We start from the raw sequence: 22,615 nt of genomic DNA on the forward strand, positions 1-22,615 counted from the left end.
CACACACACAACACACACACACACACACACACACACACACACACACACACACACACACACACACACACACACACACACACACACACACACACACACACACACACACACACACACACACCACACACACATACACACAAATATCTTGACTGTTATTGGTCCATCTGTCTCTCATTGTTCTTCTCCTTCTTCTCCTCCTAAGTTGCCTTCAAGCTCTACGACCGGGATGGCAACGGGTCCTGGACAGCTCTGTGAGTACAGTACTTCTATACGTACAGTTATAGTGGTTCATCCCGTCCCTTAGTTCCACAGAGCGTGGGCCGCTCTGGGTCCTGCAGTGTGTTGGTTCAATGTGTTGATTGGTTGCCTCCGTACCCACAGGAGGTGGACCGGATCATAGCCCAGATGATGCACGCCGCAGACTACCTGGGATGGGATGTGTCCGAACTCAGACCTGTGAGTCCCCTGTGGGCTCTATGCCACATCCTTCCTCTTAACACTTAACACATTGTACCAACCGAACGTGACTCGTCACAAGAAAATATCTACTTGAGAGGACCACACCCGTCTGGGTGATCAAACCATCGTAACATCTCCCCGGGCTTCCCTAAAACATCAGTTAACAGTATTATCTGTCAAATTCTGTTCATTCTGCCAATTCTACTTTGAGCGTCATGAGTTAACACGCCTGCTGTGAATTTAAACAATAGTGATATAGCACTGTGGTCTTTGTTATAAGACATTTCGTAAAGGGCTTGAATGGCGTTTCACGGTTGTCAACAAAATCAGCACTGACTGACGCACCTCGATTCCAGAAGCCCAAAGTACTATCTGTTTACAAGTCGTGTTGACTAATTTAATTGGTACTGAATGTTTAATCCGGGATCTACAGAACAGTAACTATGGTTTGATCAGCTAGACCAGTATTGTCTTTTAATTGACCAGTTGTGTGAAACAATTCTGAATGTAAAACAATACAATACAGACAGAGTCTACAACTTTGACACATTTATTATAAAATGTGCTTCCACGTGTGTGTTCCACTTAACCAATTTGGCCCAATAAAAACCTGTTACTCATTTTCCAGTGATAACATCTTGGGTACAACTGTCAGGGAGATTACGATCACAGAGTCGGGAAACCTGTTCAGGGCAGACACACCGCACACACACACACAAACACGGTGTGTGTATGTGTGTGTGCGTGTGCGTGCGTGCGTGCCTGAGTGCTGATCCAGAGTTGACGGCCGGACTCTGGTGTCTCCCAGGTGCTGAAGGACATGATGGTGGCCATCGACGCCGACAGCAGCGGCACCGTGTCCCTGGACGAGTGGGTGGAGGGGGGGCATGAATAACATCCCCCTGCTGGTCCTGCTGGGGCTGAAGGTACGGCGCACGGCCGGCCCCCTGGCCCGCTCTCCCCCCGGCGGCTGGTGTGTTGTTCTGTGAGTCTGTGTTGGCTCAAGGCGGTGGGGCCACCAGGAAGCAGCGTGTGCGTGGCTGGCTGCGCTCATGTGTTGTTGAGCAACCAGGGAAAAAGGAAAGAGTCGTTCCTGTTTGGTGCCCTCTAGTCCCTTGTTGTTTTTTTCCGCAGACTCAGTCTGCAACAGGGCGCGGTCGTACGCGCCATCGAGAAGCTGTGAGGTTCTCCTTAAATGACTGACTTAGTTTGCACGAATAACTGACAATCGAGTCTATTCTTTTTTTTATAAATCAATTAACTACAACCACTACAGTTTGTTAGACACGGGTGTTATTTCACACAGACTTCCCCAGGGAGGCACCATTTGGCGGGTCGATCTCGGCGCAGGCTTGTCTTGGTATCCAGAGAGTATGTTTATCTCCTGAAGCACCGTTCCGACGGCGCATTGTTCTGCAGAAGGGTTTCTGCGGAGCCCCCGTATCCCTTCTTCATGCTGTGAAGCCATCTGCTGCAGACTGGGGCCCACCAGACAGGCTCTGTGAGTGTACCAAGCCTCCGCCACAATGCCAGGGATTTCCCCTCAGGCTATTTCCAGACACCCGTGCAGCCAGGACCCAGGCGGAGGCCGTGCGTGGGCGGCACTCGGCACTCCCACGGCTCCCCACAGTTCACTGGCGCACTGGCCAGACTGTTGGATGTGGGAGATGCCGTCGATGTCGTACGATGTCAATGATGTCGCTGGTTACAGCTAGAGTCGTGTTTCTGTTGAAAGCCTCTTTGCTTCGACAACCCTCAACAAAATGCTATGACTAAATCCAGTATCTTTGGCTGTCGAAGGCCTGTGATGATGAGCCCGTCCTATAATACATGTGTGAAGCGGGCGGCCTGCCTGTCTGTCTACCCACACGGCTACCCGCACGCATTCTGCCCGTGTGCTTACTGCACATGAGTCATCCACATGGCTAGGTGGACCATGGCTGGAGCGAGCAGAGCAGCTCCTGTGTTTGGGGAAGTGGCTTTGGAGGGAACACACACACAGCCTGAGGGACGGGTGGCACTTTAGTTGGAACATGTTCAATCTAGCTTCCTCTGGCTGGTTTCTCCAAATTGCCTACCCTAGCTTAAATTCAATTCTCTCTAATAATGTTGACATGTGTTACCATTTGTACTTGTGTGTGTTTGGCTGTATGTGTGTGTGTGTGTGTGTGTGTGTGTGTGTGTGTGTGTGTGTGTGTGTGTGTGTGTGTGTGTGTGTGTGTGTGTGTGTGTGTGTGTGTGTGTGTGTGTGTGTGTGTGTGTGTGTGTGTGTGTGTGTGTGTGTGTGTGTATATATTCGCTGTCCGGTGTTAATAAATGACATCGTAACCTGCATCTTGGATGCATTTCAGCCAACAAAACGGAATAAAACCAAACTGGCTAAAGACACAGAGAGATGTAAAGGACTTAAGTGTTAAGAGCTTGAGAGCCTGTCGCCGGTCCCCTCTGGGCTGTGTTATGATCATGAGAGATGCCATTTGTCTGCAGCAGTCAGTGCGTGGGTGGGAAGAGTGACTTTTGCACGCCTTGCACACAGCACACATATACCCTGCAAAAAATATGAAGATCTCTGTAATGGAAAAGGGGTAGTGGTGAAGCATTGTTTCCACGTATTGCAGCCGCCTAGGATGAGTTGTAGTTTCTTACAATGACAGCAGGGTTTCACTAGACTATTTTAAGCAATTATGAAAAAATATATAAGCTAAACCACAATCCATGTTTGGTGAAGGAGATCTGGTGAACGTCTCCCATGACACCGATGTCTTTGCTCTTGCAGATGACCCAGAAGGACGGGCAGCATCTTTGGAGAATGAAGCATTTCAACAAGCCTGTTTACTGCAACGTCTGCCAGAACATGCTGCTGGGACTGAGGAAACAGGGCCTGTGCTGCACCTGTAAGTACTCCACTGCACCACCAGAGGGCAGTGGTGCAACAGTTTTCTTTCTGGAAGACAGCAAGCAATGTTATTTACCTAAATAGAAAGCTTCTATGTAGACTTTCATAGTGAATGTGAGTCTTTTGTTTGGTTGAACAGGTTGTAAATACACGGTCCACGGCCGCTGTGCCAACCGGAGCACGGCTCCCTGCACCAGGACTTACGTCAAGTCAAAGAAAGAAACCGGGGTATTTTTACATTCCTGTTCCCAGAGAATGCATTGATCAGAAAGCTGAGCGGGTTGTAAACGGTTAACACCTATGTTCCAGGTCCCAGCGCATGACTGGGTGATCGGGAACTGCGACTCGGGGAAGTGTGACAAATGCCAGAAGAAGATAAAGAGCTACCAGGGCCTTTCGGGCAAACACTGCGTCTGGTGCCACACCATGGTACGCTGAGGGCCGCTCCACCTTCCTCCCTCGGTCGTTTTCCCCTTTTTCTTGAACTTTTTCTCATCATCTCTGTCAGTTTCTTCTTCAGCTTTTTGTCTTTCGTGCTCTTCTTTTGTCGACCTCGTTTTGCAGTAAACGGGTCTGAATGTCACGTGACCTCTGCTTCTCCACAGCGCCACGACGAGTGTGTCGCCCACGAGCCGATAGAGTGCACCTGCGGACCCCTCCGAGACCACGTCCTCCCTCCCTGGGCCATATACCCCGTCATAAAGGTCAGACACTCACGGCTCATCCGCTCACGGTTCCTTCCTGCATTTAAATGATGCTCACTGTGGAGTGTCTTTATGTGCTAGGACGTTCACCATTGTCTTTGTGTTCTAGGATGCTCACTTTTGAGTGTCTTTAAAGGCTAGGTTGCTCATCATTACATTTCTTTATATGCTAAGATGTTTACTATTGAGTGTATATGCTAGGAGGCTCACTATTGATGGTCTATGCTAGGATGATAACTATTGAGTGTATATGCTAGGATGCTCAATATTGATGGATAGGCTAGGATGATCACTATTGATTGTATATGCTAGGAGGCTCACTATTGATGAACTATGCTAGGATGATGACTATTGAGTGTCGATTCTGCTAGTATGCAGAATCGACCCTGAGGCATGCCACTGCTATTCCTCTAAAGCAAACACGGGCTGATCTGACCGATGGTGTTCTGTCTCTGTGAAGGAGCGGCGAGGAGAGGTGAAGAACGGATGCCCAACGGCCACAGAGGAATCTGAGTTCAACACCACTCCCGACGGCCAGGTGCTGCAGGTATTGTCCCCGCACAACGACACGGAGGGAGGAGGAGGAGGAGAGGGAGGAGCAGAAGGAGGAGGAGAGGGAGGAGGAGGAGAGGGAGGAGGAGGAGAGGGAGGAGGCTCCACAGGGGAACTGGCGTGGCTGCGCACCGCGGGACAGGGCGAGGCCTCTGATAATAGGTGTCACTAGGACGACCCGGCGTGGGAAAAGTGAGAGCATAGAGTGCTCTGTGCCTTCCTTGGTGTGCATAAGCCCAGCACAACACGGTTATATCCACAGGGATCTGCATTCATCAGCCGTCATTGTGTGATTCATTCAAAGGCATTTTCAATGAGTTTATAAACATGCAGTCCACCCTACATAGTCTGCCGTGACAAACGGGCCGATGTCTGGTGACCTGCACTCTGCTCTGAATATAAGCCACAAACCTGCACCCTGGGTACATGTCAACCTAAGAAGAGATCAGAGGTCCAGTTGTACTCGGTAGAGACAGTGCACCCTTCCTCTGACACTGCTACTGTGTCTATCGGGAGGAAAAGCTTGTTTTCACTTTGCGATCTTTGTCGTCGTGAATGAGGGGATGTAAAACCACTTGCATTTCAGAGATGGCTGTGTGTCACAAAGTTCTTATTAAAAGTAATGAACAGACAGGTCCCAGGGCCTTTATGTTTGGTTGCTGGGATCATGCTGAAACTTGTGTTCAATGCAAAAGAGTTTGGCAATTGTGCAAATACCTTAACCGAGGACAGATTGAGAAGACAGGAGATGTTTTGTGTGACGACAATGCTCTGCCTGAAGTCCTTCATCTGTTGTAATCATATGTTTGATGAAAGTTATGTGTTTCACCTGGGGTGTGTCCCGTACCCTATGTGTTTGTCTGTAGGCCACAGTGTAACACCAAAGTGTTTTATGTATTTTATCTATGATTAGCTCAGCTGGACACTATGCTGGACTTGTGTGAGACACCAAAGTAGAGGCTCAACGCTTCAGACTACAGCCCTGCAACGTAAAATGTAAATCCGCCAGGGTGTATTTGTACAAGTACAGCTTGTACCAATCCTCATACATAGGTATTGGAGAACAAGGTGTGAAGTTATGCAATATGGAGGTAACTATTTGGGATGTTGCAAAGAATTGTTACTGTGGATATTTTGTGACTACTGAGTACCTATTATATTATTTCAGGGTTCAGTATGACCATACAACTCTGGATGTTTCCGGGAAGATGGAGTGGTGACTTCTGCAACCAAGGGATTTCATTTAGAAATGTCCTTAATTACAAACAAACGGACAAACTAAATTGTTCCTATATAATTCTGGGCACTTCAAATAGCGACGTGGTACATCTGTGCATTTACTTCGGAACCGTCCTGGGGACAGTGTATCGTCCGTAGCCATGACATCACACGTTCCCCTGGACCTTTGTCATGGATACTGTCAGCCATGACAAAGGTCCAGAGGAAACAGTACAAACTGGTGTCATTGTCTCATTTGTACTGTAAGGAACCCTAGATGGTCCCTGGAGGGGTCCGATAGCATCCATCCATTCATGTCCAGCACCGCCCACACCCTTCCTCTCAGCACCACCTCACAGTTCTGCAGCGTGGACAGAATATGAGGATCAATAACCATTAACTCACAGCAATTATAAGCAACCACTCATTTGCGAGAGATAAAGAGGTGTGAGGGTGCGACGACGCCCATTTGATCACGAGTGCTTCGTCGCTACCCCCTTCCACGCGGGTGAGGGCCAATGTTCAATAATCAGTTCGGGAGACATAATCGTTTGTGAGACATTTGATACAGGCCTGTGTGGTCCTCAGAATTGCCCTGTTGGCATTTCATGTCCCGTCTCTTCTATCTCTGGCGGATGGGGGCTTGCGTCTTTTCAGCCAGCCCGGAGGGATCCTTTGTACTGTCAGTCGTTTCTGCACAGCCCGTCTGCCTTGTTATTACGTAGACAGGGGGCTGGCCAACTGGCGTCTTAACTCATGGCGGTTTTGCCCCTCTGTTGTACAGATCAGCCCAGTGGCCAACACCCATCCTCTGCTGGTGTTTGTGAACCCTAAAAGTGGAGGGAAACAGGGCGAAAAGTGAGTCACGAGTGTATAGATGTTGAGTATGGAATCGAAGTGTAAATGTTGAGTTCCTTTGCAGTCGCCTCACTCCTTCTCTTGTTCTGCCTCAGGGTGCTGAGGAAGTTCCAGTACCTGCTGAACCCACGGCAGGTCTTCAACCTGCTGAACGGGGGACCTGCACAAGGGTGGGGGGCCAGCCGCAAGCTTAGCTCGATTAATCACAAGAACGTTAAACACAAGTCCAAACTTTGGTGTCGTTTTCTAAATTGAAGTCTAAATGCAATGCTGAACCACATTACTAAATGGATTTCTGGAGCAAACGATATCTTAAGCCCCTCTTGAGACCAAAAATAGAATGCTATTTTAGTTTCCATTTGTATTTGAAATAGCCTTTTCTTTATTCAATATATTTTCAGACTGAGTTTCTTCCGAAGCCTGCAAGACTACAGGATCTTGGTGTGCGGGGGAGACGGCACCGTGGGCTGGATCCTGGATGCCATAGGTGAGAAATGTATACAGACAGTATACGTTTAGCTCATTTATTTATTTATTTTCCATATATTTCATTAACGCATGTTATCTATCGTCTGGTAATTCTAACGGATCACTTGATGGTACACATATTATTTATGTGCCATTTGATTGAGCTATTGTAACTTTATAGCATGCTTCTTGGCCAGAGACTCTGTTGATGCAGTGACTCTGGTTTACCTGCAGGAGGTGCTAATTTGTCATTTAATGTAATAAATTCAGGGTTCTCCACGGAAATTTCTTCACGAGGTCAATAAAAGCAAATGCGTAGAAAAATGTGAACTTGCAGAATTGTTTGGTTCCCAGGCCATTATGACATTATCTTGGGAGAACCCTGATAATACTGGTACTCAGTGTCACTTAAACACTAGCAAAATAAAAAAATGTAGAACTCATTTTACAACCAATGATCCTGACGCATTCGCCCTTTTTTCTATTATTATTCTCCTTTTCCCATCCCACTGTTTAGACAAAGCAAACCTTCTGGTACGACCACCTGTAGCTGTGCTGCCACTCGGAACAGGAAATGACCTCGCAAGATGTCTCCGATGGGGAGGAGGTGAGAAAACGACTTAACACTATGAACAAACGGCTTTGACATGTCAAAGATAAAGACCTTCAGTGTGTGTGTGTGTGTGTGTGTGTTTGTGTGTGTTTGTGTGCGTGTGTGTGTGTTGTGTCTGTGTGTGTGTGTGTGTGTGTGTGTGTGTGTGTGTGTGTGTGTGTGTGTGTGTGTGTGTGTGTGTGTGTGTGTGTGTGAAAGTGTGTGTGTGTGTGTGTGTGTGCGTGTGTGTGCGTGCGTACGTGTGTGCGTGTGCACGTGTGTGCGTGCGTACGTGTGTGCGTGTGCGTGCTCCCTTCCAAACAGAACAAAGGCCCAGAGTTTTAGTTCAGTGTTTAATTGGTGTGTCCCCCCCCCCCCCCCCCCGTCCCCCAGGGTACGATGGCGTGGACCTGGCCCGGGTGCTGAAGGAGCTGGAGGGCAGCTCCCCGGTGCTCATGGACCGCTGGAGCGTGCGGGTGGTGACGGACCCCGACCAGGAGGAGGGGGACCCCGTGCCCTACGAGATCATCAACAACTACTTCTCCATCGGAGTGGTGAGTCCGCCACCACCCAGGTCCAGGAGGCAGGAGGGTCCACCTCCTGTCTCCTGGCGCCCGCAGGCCGGGCCCGTCTCTCACTGGGTTCATCATGGTGCTTTTTGCTTTATGATTGACAGGACGCCTCCATCGCGCACCGATTTCACACCATGAGGGAGAAGCATCCTCAGAAGTTTAATAGCAGGTGTGGGCAACAACATGACATACTTAAACCAGGAATCATCCTGATATTCACCTGTGTGCCAAAAGACTGATGATTCCCTTGACCTACGTGCTGTTTAGCAATGAAATGCCATTTTCTAAATTATCTATCTAGATAATAGCATACATCTCTCCCATGTTTAGCAGCAATCTACACAAACCGTCATGTCTGGGGTCATTTATGAATTATGCTTTAAATACAGTTGAAAGACATTTGCAAACATGTCCTCTATCCATGTCAGTTTGAACTCTATTTAAGTGTAGTTCAAAATACGACAGTAGTTATAATATAATATTATTATAATTATCATTATCATGATTCTCAGCATTGCAGCTATCCAAATCTATTTCTGAGTTCCAGCACAACACTCCATTACCTCGGGGACTGTGTGGGCTTTAATGGGCCAGTTCTAACACTCTTAGCGATTAAAAGGTCATATTTGACCTGGCATAATTCTGCAAATCCACCAGTTGGCTTGGGTTAATGTTTGGCACAGTATTTGAGGATTTAAATGCCAGTACTAAATACTAACACTAAACTGTGGTGCCTGTTTTATGTACGGATACAGAATGAAGAATAAGCTGTGGTATTTTGAATTTGCCACTTCAGAAACAATCTCTGCATCCTGCAAGAAAGTCAATGAGTGTATGACAATTGAGGTAAGAACAGAAAATGATGCCTTACCATTAATATGAATGGCAGAAAAAGTGCTCAGTCAGACAGTAGGGCCAATGGCGTCATGTTTCCTTCACTGCCTGCTCTGTGTGTGTGTGGTCAGTGCTGCGGTATGCCTATAGACCTCAGTAGCCTCTCGATGGAGGGGATCGCGGTTCTCAACATTCCCAGCATGCACGGCGGCTCCAACCTGTGGGGGGAGATGAAGAAGGGGGACGTGAAGGCCGCTGCGGGCCAGGAGGAGCCCGAGGTCATCGTCGACCCGGAGGTCCTCAAGGTCACCACACAAGGTACCCGAGCCGGGTCACCGGGCGTTGGACCGGGACCCCCGAGGGAGACGGATATTAGGCCGCTGATTCACTTGTCCTCCACCATTTGATGACCGTCTCCGGTCAAGTGTTGAATTGAAACTGATCAAATGTTCAATGTCCTTCCTGGTTGAACCGACAGATTCAGAACCACTTTGTCGATGCTTTTAAAACTGATGTGTAATGGATAAAACACTGCCAGTGACAATATAGGAGGTTGAATTAAACCCTCTTGGCGTTCGGCGCCTTGTCACGGTTGGACCCGGTAAATGTCAATCAAGCTTCTCGTACCACATCATTAATTGATCAAACTTTGATGGATGAATAAAGACACCAGCTTTGAGTCTAAGAACACATTTCCCCATGGATTTTGGCATTTCTAATGACTCCTCATATCTGTTTGTATCATGGGCGTGTTTCTCTGTGAGGTTCTGTTCCTCATGACTCCCTTTGCCTCCAGACGTCAGTGACCGCAGGCTGGAGGTGGTGGGCCTGGAGGGGGTCATTGAAATGGGTCAGATCTACACGGGCATGAAGAGTGCAGTGAGGCTGGCCAAGACCTCACAGATCACCATAAGGTGAGCACGCCCCCCCCCCCCCCCCCCCCCCCCCCCCCCCCCCCCCCCTCCTGAGCACTTAGCCAATGGCTGCCCTCATTGACTTTCATCACTTGCTAATCATGATCCTGAATTCTCGTTGGCATAATAGAAGTGTGCTCTTTCATTTTCAGCAGATCACGTTTCACATACAAATGAGGGGTGATGAGGGGGCAATTGGTTTGTTATTTGCTCACTCTTTTTTGTGTTGCTGCTCCTTCTCAATGCTTACCAACGGTCGCAGGACAACCAAGGCCCTGCCCATGCAGATCGATGGAGAGCCCTGGATGCAGCCTCCCTGCACGGTGAGCCCTGTAGCACAAACAAACACACATGGCTCTATCATACACGATGGCAAACCCACATGGCTCTATCATACACGATGGCAAACCCACATGGCTCTATCATACACGATAGCAAACCCACATGGCTCTATCATACACGATGGCAAACCCACATGGCTCTATCATACACGATAGCAAACCCACATGGCTCTATCATACACGATGGCAAACCCACATGGCTCTATCATACACGATAGCAAACCCACATGGCTCTATCATACACGATAGCAAACCCACGCAGGAGATCGGGACCAACCAAAACATGGCCTGGGACTTTATCAATGTTATGTCTATAAACATGTCAAAACATGTTTTATAAATATCGATGGCTTGCAACTCACAGTGCAACACTTTGCCCTCGATGGCCAGTACTGACTGTACCAAAACAAACATGTAGTCGTATGGCTCTGTAGAAGGAGTTTGTGTTTAGAGTCCACAGGTTTTTCTGATATTGTGACCATGAGAACATACACACAATTTGTATTTCTATTTTGTTAAATAGCTTTTTGTGTTTTCCTTCCTTTCCTCTCTTTTTAGATTCACATCACACACAAAAATCAAGCCAACATGCTGATGGCCCCCCTGGCCAAGTCTTCCAGCTTTTTCAGCTACAAATAAATACCATCACATTGGTGACTATGACCCACTGACCGACCAGGGGCAGAAAGATTTCTCTTTGGTAATATTCTGTTGTGAATGTTTAGGCTGAATGCGTAGCGTTGAATGCAGTGATGTAAAGTAGGTACGCACTGGGGAACTTCCAGTGCTCCTTTAATACAGAATCAATTAAGCATGACACGCCTTTTAGGAATGCAACCCTGTCGATGTGGCCTTTTAGAAATGTATAGGATCTTCATTCATGGGTATATCATTTTGACCAAATTTGACTTCTCTGTTTTTCTTCTCTGGTTTCTTTTGAATCCCCCAATTCCTTACAAATGTACGACCCATTTACCGCAACTGTGTACGACCATCTGAAGTATTACAATATCAACGGAGGGATGAAAGCAAAACTTCGAGCAAGCTTCATATGCCATTGTTTGTGCCTTTTGATAAGTTCTCTGTTGTTTATGATATGATTAGTTAGCCTACATGCTCTTAATGTAGTGGGATCATAGTGGAAGGGGACTTCTAGAATAGCCTACCTCTTTTATCGCTGAAGTTGAGTTTGAATTGCTGTATTGCCAAATTAGCATAACTCGATTAGCTTGAGAAATAATTGGACTGTACATTTTAACCTCAAACCGCAGAAGGTTAACTTAAGTTTCAGTTTTGGCTGATCTTTACTCGGTTTGAATTCATTTTCTTTACAATTGTATTTGTATGTTTCACTTTCATATCGATACTTATGCCAGGAAGGGGAAATTATTAACAAGGTCTACCACAGAATAGATGCCTCTAAGACGCCGCAGCCTATAGATGTCTATACCGCTTTGAATGTGCATATGTACAGCAATGCCATGCTGTATTCTATTTAGTTAATTTTAATGTGTTCAGTAATAACTCATAATTTATATATTTTTTCAAAATATTTTATTTAAAACGCTCTGTCAACTGTTGTGGTGCGTGTTTAAATGCTTTCATTTGCCATATATTTTTCAATTAATATTGAGAATGTTGATATTATACTGTAGTAGTGAATCAAGGTTTTAATAAACCATGATAAACTTGTTTGGTTGTAATTTATTTCCATCAACTTTTCTGTAACCAATGCTTATGGTAAGGGTTAGGTAACCCTTTTTTTTATTGGTGTCATTTGTTTCATGCATGAATCAGATGTGATTTCCAGATCACTATTATTTGTATGTTATTTGAAATATAAACTATAAATTGTAAAATTCTGAATCCAAAATGCCATCGAAGACACGAAATGTTTACATGCAAAGTGCACACAGCATCAGATAAGGCGATTAGGAGCTAGAGAAGTCGAAGTTGACGTTGCTTTTGGCTTTCAATTAGGCTGAGAGGATGTAGCACTAGAGCGTTTTCCCGGTCTAACTTGTTCGGTCTCTTACTTCCAATGATCTTTGCGTATCAGATAGCAGATCCCGGAGCGAAAATTTCACGAAAAATGTGACGGAAACGGACCCCCTCTGTCGGAAGTACCTCGCGCTCTCGCTCTCTCGCTCTCTCTCTCTTTCGCTCTCTTTCTCTCTCTCTCTCTCTCTCTCTCTCTCTCTCTCTCTCTCTCTCTCTCTCTCTCTCTCTCTCTCTCTTGCTGTCGCTATCTCTCGCTCCCTCTCGTTAATAACGCCAATGTGGAGCACCCCGTCCCATTGGTTCTCCGTGGGTCGGGGACGCGGTTCTCTCTGAGGCCCCGCCCCTGAGTGAATCACCAGGAGGAACCCTTCAGCTGCTCACATGTTGCCTATCACAGTCACAACTACACTGCAGCGGACACTGGGAAGTTCATCACATTTTGAGCGAGAGAATACTTACTCAGTTATTTGTCTGCACTTGGCATCTTTAATAGTGGAGCACAACAATGACTTTCAGGAGGCTGAAGAAGGTCAATTCCAACAATCCTCAGGGTGGATTATCAATTCAGGATAATGACATTTATTTCCCTTCATCAAAGTCAGATAGTTGCAAAACGGTGGAGTTGCGACCAAATTCCTCGGAGGTTTACAACTACAAAACTTTAGCGTACTCCGGCGGGACATTGCCCCGGACCTTCAACAGGGTGAGTAGTTCCCCGGATCCTGGGACCAAACTTTCTCTGTAGCTGTGAAGTAAGGGCAGGAGTGTGGTGGCCCCCATCACCATGTTAAAAAGTGCATTTGCAATCAGGTGTTTCCTTTTGGACCGACTTGACACGATTTTTTATTTTATGAATTATGCATAAGCTTAATAATTATGTTAAATGTTGCAAGCATCAACACGTTAAAATTGTCAAAACACGCAGGTGAAGAAAAGATAGATGCGCATGAGGAGCAACAGAATATCACTTGACACGTGATGCACTTGTAGCGACCATCGGGAGGCATCCTAACCAAACCACTGTATGTTGGGTGTCCACATCACTATGTGGACCCCCAACATACAGTGACGGCGGGGTAGGACCGCCAACATACAGGGATGTGGACCCCCAACATACAGTGATGGGGTAGGACCGCCAACATACAGGGATGTGGACCACCAACATACAGTGATGTTCTTAGACCCCCAACACACAGTGGAGTCAGTCAGTGTGTCAAATGCAGTTTGATAAGCATCTGCTAAGGATGATGTTCAGAGCCATCCAGTCCCCCATGTTGTACAGTCTGTTTGCGCAGACATTTAAAACAAAAACGAGTTTATTCGTCAACATATTTGAACAACTGAAGAGTTAATTTGCTCACATTCGACTTGGAAGTAAACGGAATTGCCTGAGGACAGACCTAACAAACCTTTGGTGAATTAATTTAAATGAAATTAACGTATCCGTTGTGGGTAAGTTAAGTGTAATGTTTTTCTATTGAGCATATTAACTGTCTTCTAAACTCAAGTATCTTGTGAAGAAAATATCTTATTTATTCACGCAAAGTTCATGCAGGCAGATGTATCCTAAACTTTTAGTGTATATTTTTTTGTTTCTCAACCCATAAATGGATGAGAATCCCCTACTATGCGTAAGTGTGTGTGTGTGTGTGTGTGTGTGTGTGTGTGTGTGTGTGTGTGTGTGTGTGTGTGTGTGTGTGTGTGTGTGTGTGTGTGTGTGTGTGTGTGTGTGTGTGTGTGTGTGTGTGTGTGTGTGTGTGTGTGTGTGTGTTTTGGGGTGGGGGGGGCGGTGTTTAGGTGTTCTCGGGCCCAAGGGCTCATTGACTTGGGATCCAGTCTCCGGCAACAACACTGTGCATTGTGTTCAGGGACCGGGAGTCCACTGTGCTCTCATTGGTCTCTTGGGGTGGGGGGGGGTAAATGCACGCATTGAGAAGGGCTTGGGACAATTCTGTAAGTGTTGGGGAAATAAAGAGAGCAACATTTACAGCCCAGCCAGCAGCTGCCCCACAAAGCGGCCTTTCATATGAGCAGCGGTAGAGGACATGGAGGTGGAACAGAGGTGAATGGACCGGACTGATTAGGCGCAGCTCAGCTGAAGAGATATCCCTCGTATTTACAGTAGGGTGGGGCGGGGGGGACCCCTGCCCTCGCACGTTATTTCCCCTGGGTTCCCCCTCAATGTGGCAATTGTGGGTATAGGCCACGTCTACTAGTGCTAGACCTATGTCAATGGTGTAGCTTTATGAAGCTGGATAAAGATGTATTTTCTACACAGAATATATCAGTTTTAATAACAGGCCTATGGCAAAAGCTCCATGAGGTCATCGTGTTTGATGTAATCGCTCTAAATAGCTCCTCCTCCATGGACTGTGTTGTTTACCAACAGGTGTGTAAGGTCAACAAAGATTTGCCCGACTGGTAGTTCTGGTTTGAGGGCCTTTTTAATTGTGCCGCTCAGACACAGCCCCATGGCACGTGTACACAGGCGTCCTGTTCAAAGACAGGGCGTGCAGACGTAGGTATACGTCCACGAAAGCGGAGAGGAAAGCCCCGGTAAGTCTGACGCGGATGGCGTCTAAGCCCTCGGAGGAGGTGTGGTGTTGTGGTAACTTACGCACGTTTCCTTCCCCCTCTCCGTTCTCACAGGGAGGCGGACTGCAGAAATGGAAACCGCTGGCGCAGTCCCCCGAACCTCAAAGGTACGCCCCCCCCCCCCCCCCCCCCCCCCCACCTCCTGCTCTCTCCCGTGTCTAATCTTCCCTCACTCCCACACCGGATCTCCTGGTGCCGTGTTCATCCATACTTCTTTTTAATAATCATTTACATTCACATTCAGGGCATTTAGCACACACTTTTGTCCATAGGGACTTACAATAAGTGCATTTGTCAGAAGAAGGTGAAACAATATATCGCTGTCGGTACAGTAAGGATGTTCATAGAACCAAGTGCCAAGCACTAACAATCGCTAGGTTGACCCATTCCCTGTATACAACAAAGATGGCTTGGATAAGATGCTACACAACTAACCCTTTTTTTGAGTAGCAGGACGTACGACATACAATAAGTGTGTACATTAAGTATAATCACTCCCTTCTGCTACCTAATCATAGCCTGTGATGGTAAAAGTTGTGTTTCTTAATATCAGAGAATAAGCAGGCTGTCTGGTGTAAAGAGAGTCGTTGTTGTGGCTTGCAGACATCCATAAGGCCTCTTGACTCTCATGGCTAGAGTCAGTAGCCGACTCTCATCACAACACTAATCTCTTCGTCTCCCTGGTCATTACTATGTATGATATTCTGCCCCAGAGCTGGGATAAATTGTGACGACCACGGAGACGGTGGCAGCCCTGTACAGTTACAATCGTGACGTCCACACGCTACGGGCTACAAGGGAACTCTTGTCCACTTCTGTCGCTGCACTGGGATTTGCATAAAGTTGCACTCGACCATGACGCTCGCTTATCTGCTGTTTTTCCGGGTCTTCCAGCAGACCTTATGCTCTGTGTTATTGTATCACAGTATCACTCTGGTTCATCTTCGCCTAATCTCTCCTCACTAGGGGTTTAAAGGCCCACGGATGGATCCAATCTCTGTTCATATTACCAGTCTCCAGAATGGCTTTCAAGGCTGCGTCTCGCATATTTTAAATCCCTTGGCTGATAACCCTGAAAAAGGTTTTTAAACCCAGAAGGATCACAGCAAGGTTCCTCATCGCTTCCTCCACTTTAGCTGACGATCCTGTTATCAGTCGTTCTGTGAATGTAGAGATTGGCCCTGGGTCGATGAGGCAACAAAGGGCGGAGTTCTCATAATGAAAATGCAGAACTATGTATCAAGTTCGCTGTTTTCCAGCCTTGTCAGTAAGCCATCACTTGAGGTCAAAATTGAAAAAATGAAATGATGAAACAAAATGAGACTAGATAAAGCGTTAGAAAAGGCTATAAATTGAGCAAGTGGATGTGAGGGAACATTGAAATGATGATGACATGCTGTATTCATGTGTGGTGTCTTGTCGTGTCTCCAGGAAGGTGGTCGTCCTGGAGAAAACGGAGGAGGAGTCCTTTGGTTTTGAGATCCAGGTAAGAGGACCGATACGGAGTGCGCTGGTGGAGGTTTTACCTGTTGCTCTCCTAGAGACGTCAAATGGGACTTCTGCAGACGAGTTGGCCTTCCTCATGACACCCCCCCCCCCCCCTCCTGATACTCTCCCTCTGATGGGTGTCTGGGCCGTTGGTCACGCATCGGTCCCACCCCCGTCGCAGCGCTCCCACGCCGCCACCCAGTCCTCCTCTATTTCGAGCCCTGGTTCCGGTACTTTGTCTGCTTCTCATGGAATACCTGTGTGTTTCTTGTTGCCGTCGTGCCCTCGAGACGCTCTCAGCAGACATAACTTTGTTTGTCGTTTGCACATTCGACCTCGACAAGCGTGTCCTCTCCTCCGCGGCCCCGGGCCCTTCAGGGCCGCCGCACAATCTCCCCAGTGTGGAGCTGAGGTCGGCGCATTCCTGCCGGAACAGCCGGAACACGGACCGCGGTGGGGCCGGGCCTCGGGCGCCCGTCTGAAGCCCTGGCGGTGCGCAGTCACGGCCCGCTCTGTGGTCGGCCCTCTGCTGCTGTTCACAGAGGTCTGGTGTCGCTCGGCCCCCAGAGAGAAAACATTTTTGCGGTCTAGACCGGTCCAAACTGAAATATTGTTCTATTTATTGCGCGGCTGGATGTTCCCCGCCCTTCCTGTCGTGTCGCGGCCGACAGGAAGTGAGGCAGTCAGAGATGAGATGGATGACTGCAAAGCGTCGCTGCGTGCCGTGGGCTCTCGTGGTGTGACGTCACCGTGTTGGCATCGTGTTTACCGCCATGTCCTCCATGGTTCAAGTAATCAAATTCATAGAATAGTTTGCATGCAGTGTTGCCTCACTGCCCCACCGCTCAGAACAAGAAGCTTGCGTTGAAACTAACTGGCTAGTGTAAACCATCATCCTAAATACTACGGCGCTTGTATAGAGATATGTTTTCCTTTTCAAGGATGAAGTGTCCTCTATAAGCATGAGACATATTCTATATTTTGACAACAAAATGAACCAGATGGTATTCATAGGTCTATTATTTATAATCTGATGTGTGCGTAACTTTGTCAAAGTGCACAAAAGTATTTTCCTCTCAAGGAAGCATGTTTTCCTGTCACCATGGTTACAGAGGAAGGCGGTAGGCCCGCTGATACCAGTTGACTGACTGTTGTAGCTGCTGGGATGAGGGTGGGTTTTACACGCCTGTTCCGTGCTCATAGAGGAACAGAAACTGCGAATGATTACTTGGCAGCGCATGGTTACCAAAAACAATAACCAAAGGTTAAGGTCGGACATGTTTTTTTCAACTACACACCATTTTATAAAGACTGGTGAACCGTCTGCCAGATGAGGGAACTGAAAGACTTGCTTTGCATATCAGCAATGTCTGGTTGCTAATTATCAGTATTATATGTTTGTCTACGCCTTTGCATCGACTATCGGCGTCTGTTTCAGTGGTTTATTGGGGAACCATGCATGTTTTTCCAAATGGTTGCATATCCTTAAACATTGTGGCACCCACCAGTAGCTGCCGAGTGTTAATGGCGTCCTGTGTTTGTGTTCCTCCAGACCTATGGGCTGCACCACCAGGACCAGAACTCGGTGGAGATGTGCACGTTTGTGTGCAAGGTGCACGACGATAGCCCCGCCCAGCAAGCAGGACTCAAAGTTGGTGAGTGTTGACCTTTTAGATTTGGCCATCTAAAGCAGAATTGAAAATCGATCTCTATTTTAGATTCTTCCTGCCAAGCTCCCGATCTTCCCTTTTTTGTGCACACACACTCTGGTTTCAGCCTGCTTTAAGGAAGTACAAATATAACAATGCGTCAACTAATTTTCCTGTCAGCAAACACTAAAAGAGAGGCTAATTTAGTCGACAAACGCTAAAAGAGAGGCTGAAAGAGGGCCATCCAACAGGAGTCTGCTAGCTCTCACTAACGTGCCAGACTGGACTAGTAAAAACACTTTTTTTTATTGCAGTGTTACTTTCTTATGGCACACATTTGTTCTTCTAACTCAGAGTTGGATGGAAATGGCCTGCTTATGAAACAGTACTGCACTGATAAGTTTAAGGATTCATATGATGGCAGATGCTGTAAACGTTTCTGGTTAGTTGTTGGGAACAATGCCACGAGCGTCACGCGCTGCTGTCCCCATCTGTCATGCAGATCATGTGACTTCTTCCTCAGTCCAACCTGCACATGTCATTCCAGTTTCACTTCCCTCATTCCTCGCATGCCCTCCTTCGCGGCTTTCCTCACTCAGCGTGACGTCAACAGACGACAATGATGAGCCAGTGTCTGTTGACTCTAAAAATATCACCAATGAGAAAATGTCTGCCTCTCAAAGATAATGTTTGAACCTCGTCTAATTGTTCTATTTATTTGTTTTGGATAAAGTACAAGAGCAGTTGGGTCATTGTGATATGAATGTCTCACAATTTTATAAAGACAAAAAAACATTCTCAACTTTAAAGGGTGAATAGTGGCTCTGATTCGGCTATTGAGAGGCCTTATAACAAGAGTTGGGTCGAATATACATAGAAACAAATAAAAACAAATGGTTTTAATTAATGAGTGCAAGGAGCGGTCAAATGCCACGAGTGCACATTCGTAGTGAAACATTTGTATCGCATGTGGAGGGGAAACGCTTGGTTCCGGCCAACTCTCATTTGGACTTGGCCTCGTAGGCCTGAACACCAGCCACAGAGGAGCACATCTGATGGTGGTTGGTTCACAGATGTATTTTTTGCTCACGCAGGGGACACCATCTCCAGCGTCAACGAGGCCGCCGTTGACGGCTTCCGCCACAAGGAGATCGTCCAGCTCATCAGGGCCTGCGGCAACTCCATCAGGTGTGTGTGTGTGTGTGTGTGTGTGTGTGTGTGTGTGTGTGTGTGTGTGTGTGTGTGTGTGTGTGTGTGTGTGTGTGTGTGTGTGTGTGTGTGTGTGTGTGTGTGTGTGTGTGTGTGTGTGTGTGTGTGTTTGATCTATCATCATAATGGGATGATTGTTGGTTTCGGTGTCGTGACAAAGTGAATTGTATCAGAAGTGCATCTTTTCTAAGGAAACAGGGGTTGAGTTATGCCAACTCATGCTACATGTCTCGGTTTGGTTGTTTTGGCGATGAAAGGAGCTCAAATTACATGCTTTTGTTATACATTTTGGTCAGTTCCTCTAAGTATGTCACACAGTGCTTAAGTATTTCACAAAATATGTATCTATATAGATATATCTATAAAGATCTATTTTTCTTTTTCTTTTCCTTTTTCTAAGTTATAAATGTAAGGAAGGTTGTGATGTTTTGTAAGACTGGGATGTGTTAGCCGAAGTGGAAGCAATTAAGGCCTTTCAACACCCGGTCTTCTAATTAGTCCAGCCCTCGGGTGGGTGTTCAACTGCATTCTGACTCTTATCTCATAAAGACGGACCGACCAATTAGTCCAACATCCTCCTCATGCTGGCTTTTTGAAGACGGGCTGTGAACCACATGAGAATCATCAGAACGTTTTATTGGAGCAATCGGGCGTCCGTATTAGCTAGAGTTTAACTAGGCATTGAAGTTGAAAGCTGCTCTATAAAATAGGAAGACCTCAACTGTGATCTAAAAGACACTCGACACCAAAGTGTGTTGGTAGAAACATCTGTTTTTTGTATTTCTTTCCTTGTGAAGTCACTCTTAAGACTAGAGACTCAATTTTGGGTCCATTTCCCGTGTCTCGTGAAGCAGTGTTTTAACATGGCTCAAACTAGCGTTTCCCTTTTTTAATGGGCCTATTCCATGTGGAACCTTGTAGCATTTACTGCCTTCGTTCCAGCATTGCAACTAATCTGACTGCTTTGTTGTTCTGCTGCAGGCTGGAGACGGTGTACAGCGACTCCATACGGAAGGCAGAGCTAGAGGCTCGCCTGCAGTACCTGAAGGTAACACACACACGCACGCACGCGCGCGCACAGCTAGCACGCACAGCTAGCTAGCTCCCTCAGAGTTCAGAATGTATGCACGGCCAGCACTTTAAACTGCCAAGAGAACACGGATTCCCCACCACCACCGTGCTTGCACGCTGGATATAGAACCCGGGACCAACCCCCCGCCCCACCTGTTATTGACAACCCCACGCCTCAACCCCCCCTGGCTACAACGCTCCCACCTGTCACAAGGCAGCGGCTGTAGCTTCTTGCGGCGCGCTAGCGGCCGTGCGTGTGCGCGGGGTCTGAGCGGTGGACACGGCTGCATTCTGTCGCACGGAGCAGCCTGTCCAGGGCGTCCCGGGAGAGGCAGCCCCCCCCCCCCCCCCCCCCCTCAAAATTAGCCCATCTGCTCCGGGCTTAGCCCATGTGCGCCCGGTGTCGGACAAGCTTTTGTTTTGAGATGCATACCCACGCAAACGCGGCCATACGACTTTAAGTAGATGTGTGATGTCTTCTCAATTTGTGTAGAAGAATTAACGCCGTGTTTGAACTTGGACTTTCAGCAAACTCTGCATGAAAAGTGGGACGAGTTTCGATCACTGATGGTGCAGGAGCAGCGGCTGGTTCACGGTAGGTCCTGAGACGTTCCACATAGTTCTATAGATATAGCTGGATAGATATATTACTGCTAGAGAATGTCGACAAATTATTCCACTGCATCTTCAGTGCTACATCCAGACAGCCCTCTTCCAGGCGTCCAACTTCAGTAGCTCGTCACCACGTCTCTGTGCGCGACATGTCCCCCCGTCCCCGTCCCCCAACAGTGTCTGAACCTCTCCCCCCCCCCCCCCCCCCCCCCCCCCCCCCCTCCCCTGCTGCAGGCATCGTGCTGAGCGACGCGGCCGTCTACGAGTCCCTGGAGTCGGCGGGGATCTATGGCAGCCTGGGCGCGCCCAGCCCGGCCGTGCTGCGCGCCGCGCGCTGCACGGGCGGCGGCGGCGGCGGCGGCAGCACCAGCAGCAGCGCCAGCGCCCTCAGCACCGCCACCGCCGGCGAGGAGGACCCCCTCTACCAGACCTGCCTCTACCAGGCGGAGCGCACCGGCACCGCTAACGGAACAGGCAACGGCAAGGTGTGCGGCGAGGAGCAGCAGCAGCAAAAGAAGAAGACGGAGGCCCCGACGCCGCAGAGGAAGTTGCGTCTGCGGCCGGCCAGCGAGCTGTTCTCCACGGCCAAGACGCAGCTCACGCGCAGCGCCAGCACGCGCAGCTACGTGCGGGAACCCTCGTCGACCACCGCGTCGACGACCATTTCCTCGGGCGAGAGGCCGAGCGTCTTGGGGCGAGGCCCGCTGCCCCAGAGGAAGCCCAAGCAGAAGAGCTTCCGCAGGCGGCTGCTCAAGTTCATCCCGGGGCTGAACCTTCCCCTGGAGGAAGAGGAGAGCAAGCTCTGAGCTCCGAGCCCCATCGCCCCGTCGCCTCGGCCGGAACGGTGTGAACGCGCTCAGAACTGCGTTGCAAAACCGTCCGACTGGACGCCAAAGACTTGCCAAAGAATAGCCATTACAAAACCCTGCCAAAGACTAGAGGCGGAAAGGAAATGAGACCAAAGTCTTGATTGTTCATCTCAATTGCACCTTATTTTCCTACACGTGCCTCTGGAGGGTGGGGGCGGGGCTTCGTTCCGGATGGGGGGGGGGGCCTTTACACCTGTATATTTTGACATTGTACGTTTTTTGGTTGTTTTAAGTTATTTATTTATTTTACTTAATTGTTTTGATTGCATGCACCAAGTTTTATTTAGTCCTTTTGAATGAATGGTGCCTTGTTAAAGTCAGTTTTCAAGACGGAATTTTGTATAAAACATTTTTGGCTGGTTCAGTTTTGTCCTGATTTATCACCAAAGTCCATTTTTTTAAATAAATATGTTGCATTTTGGTTACGACTTGCTTGTTTGTATCCCTGTAGAACTTGTAAGAATGAGTCTTTTGTTCGAGACATTCACAGCGGTTCACTAAAACTAAAACCAACTCCTTCCCTTCTTCGCGTAAACAGTTTTGGTAGAGTCACAGTGGAGATTCCCTCACATTCCAGTTAAAGACTAGTGCCCTTCAGCTGCGATGGTGAACTCTCTGTGGCTGCAGAAATGTTGTTGGCTACGCGTGATTTCAAGGCTTTTATGTGCGGAGGCTCTTGTGCTGCGCCTGAACAGAGATGATTGTTGGGAGAATGC

The 22,615-nt window shown here is 47.8% G+C and overlaps 2 protein-coding genes across 2 annotated transcripts; both read left to right on the plus strand.

Moving 5' to 3' along the window:
• The first annotated feature begins 170 nt into the window (after positions 1-170).
• Positions 171-12,097, plus strand: dgkaa (diacylglycerol kinase, alpha a). The gene is given in 20 exon segments (XM_060047966.1): positions 171-248; positions 379-453; positions 1,265-1,336; positions 1,338-1,382; positions 3,233-3,350; positions 3,492-3,580; positions 3,662-3,781; positions 3,958-4,056; positions 4,517-4,603; positions 6,611-6,684; positions 6,780-6,854; positions 7,086-7,171; positions 7,670-7,759; positions 8,138-8,298; positions 8,421-8,485; positions 9,072-9,162; positions 9,282-9,468; positions 9,947-10,064; positions 10,327-10,387; positions 10,964-12,097. Coding segments are annotated over 19 exon segments (1,770 nt in total). The 5' UTR covers positions 171-248; positions 379-402; the 3' UTR covers positions 11,045-12,097.
• A 618-nt stretch (positions 12,098-12,715) lies between these two features.
• On the plus strand, positions 12,716-22,352 carry tamalin (trafficking regulator and scaffold protein tamalin). Its single transcript, XM_060048087.1, has 8 exons — positions 12,716-13,109; positions 15,056-15,108; positions 16,433-16,487; positions 18,042-18,144; positions 19,233-19,326; positions 20,329-20,395; positions 20,947-21,013; positions 21,265-22,352. The coding sequence occupies exons 1-8, from the start codon at positions 12,912-12,914 to the stop codon at positions 21,834-21,836; spliced, it is 1,209 nt and encodes a 402-aa protein (XP_059904070.1). The 5' UTR covers positions 12,716-12,911; the 3' UTR covers positions 21,837-22,352.
• Positions 22,353-22,615: the final 263 nt, after the last annotated feature.

This window comes from Gadus macrocephalus, chromosome 1, assembly GCF_031168955.1.
Source record: "Gadus macrocephalus chromosome 1, ASM3116895v1".
NCBI lineage: Eukaryota > Metazoa > Chordata > Actinopteri > Gadiformes > Gadidae > Gadus > Gadus macrocephalus.

Bases quoted from the DNA above. Each gene is read 5' to 3' on its own strand.
- tamalin (XM_060048087.1), top strand. From the start codon at position 12,912: ATGACTTTCAGGAGGCTGAAGAAGGTCAATTCCAACAATCCTCAGGGT. The intron at 18,145-19,232 runs GTGAGTGTTGAC...TTGCTCACGCAG, and splicing joins GCAAGCAGGACTCAAAGTTG to GGGACACCATCTCCAGCGTC. The intron at 21,014-21,264 runs GTAGGTCCTGAG...CCCCTGCTGCAG, and splicing joins GGAGCAGCGGCTGGTTCACG to GCATCGTGCTGAGCGACGCG.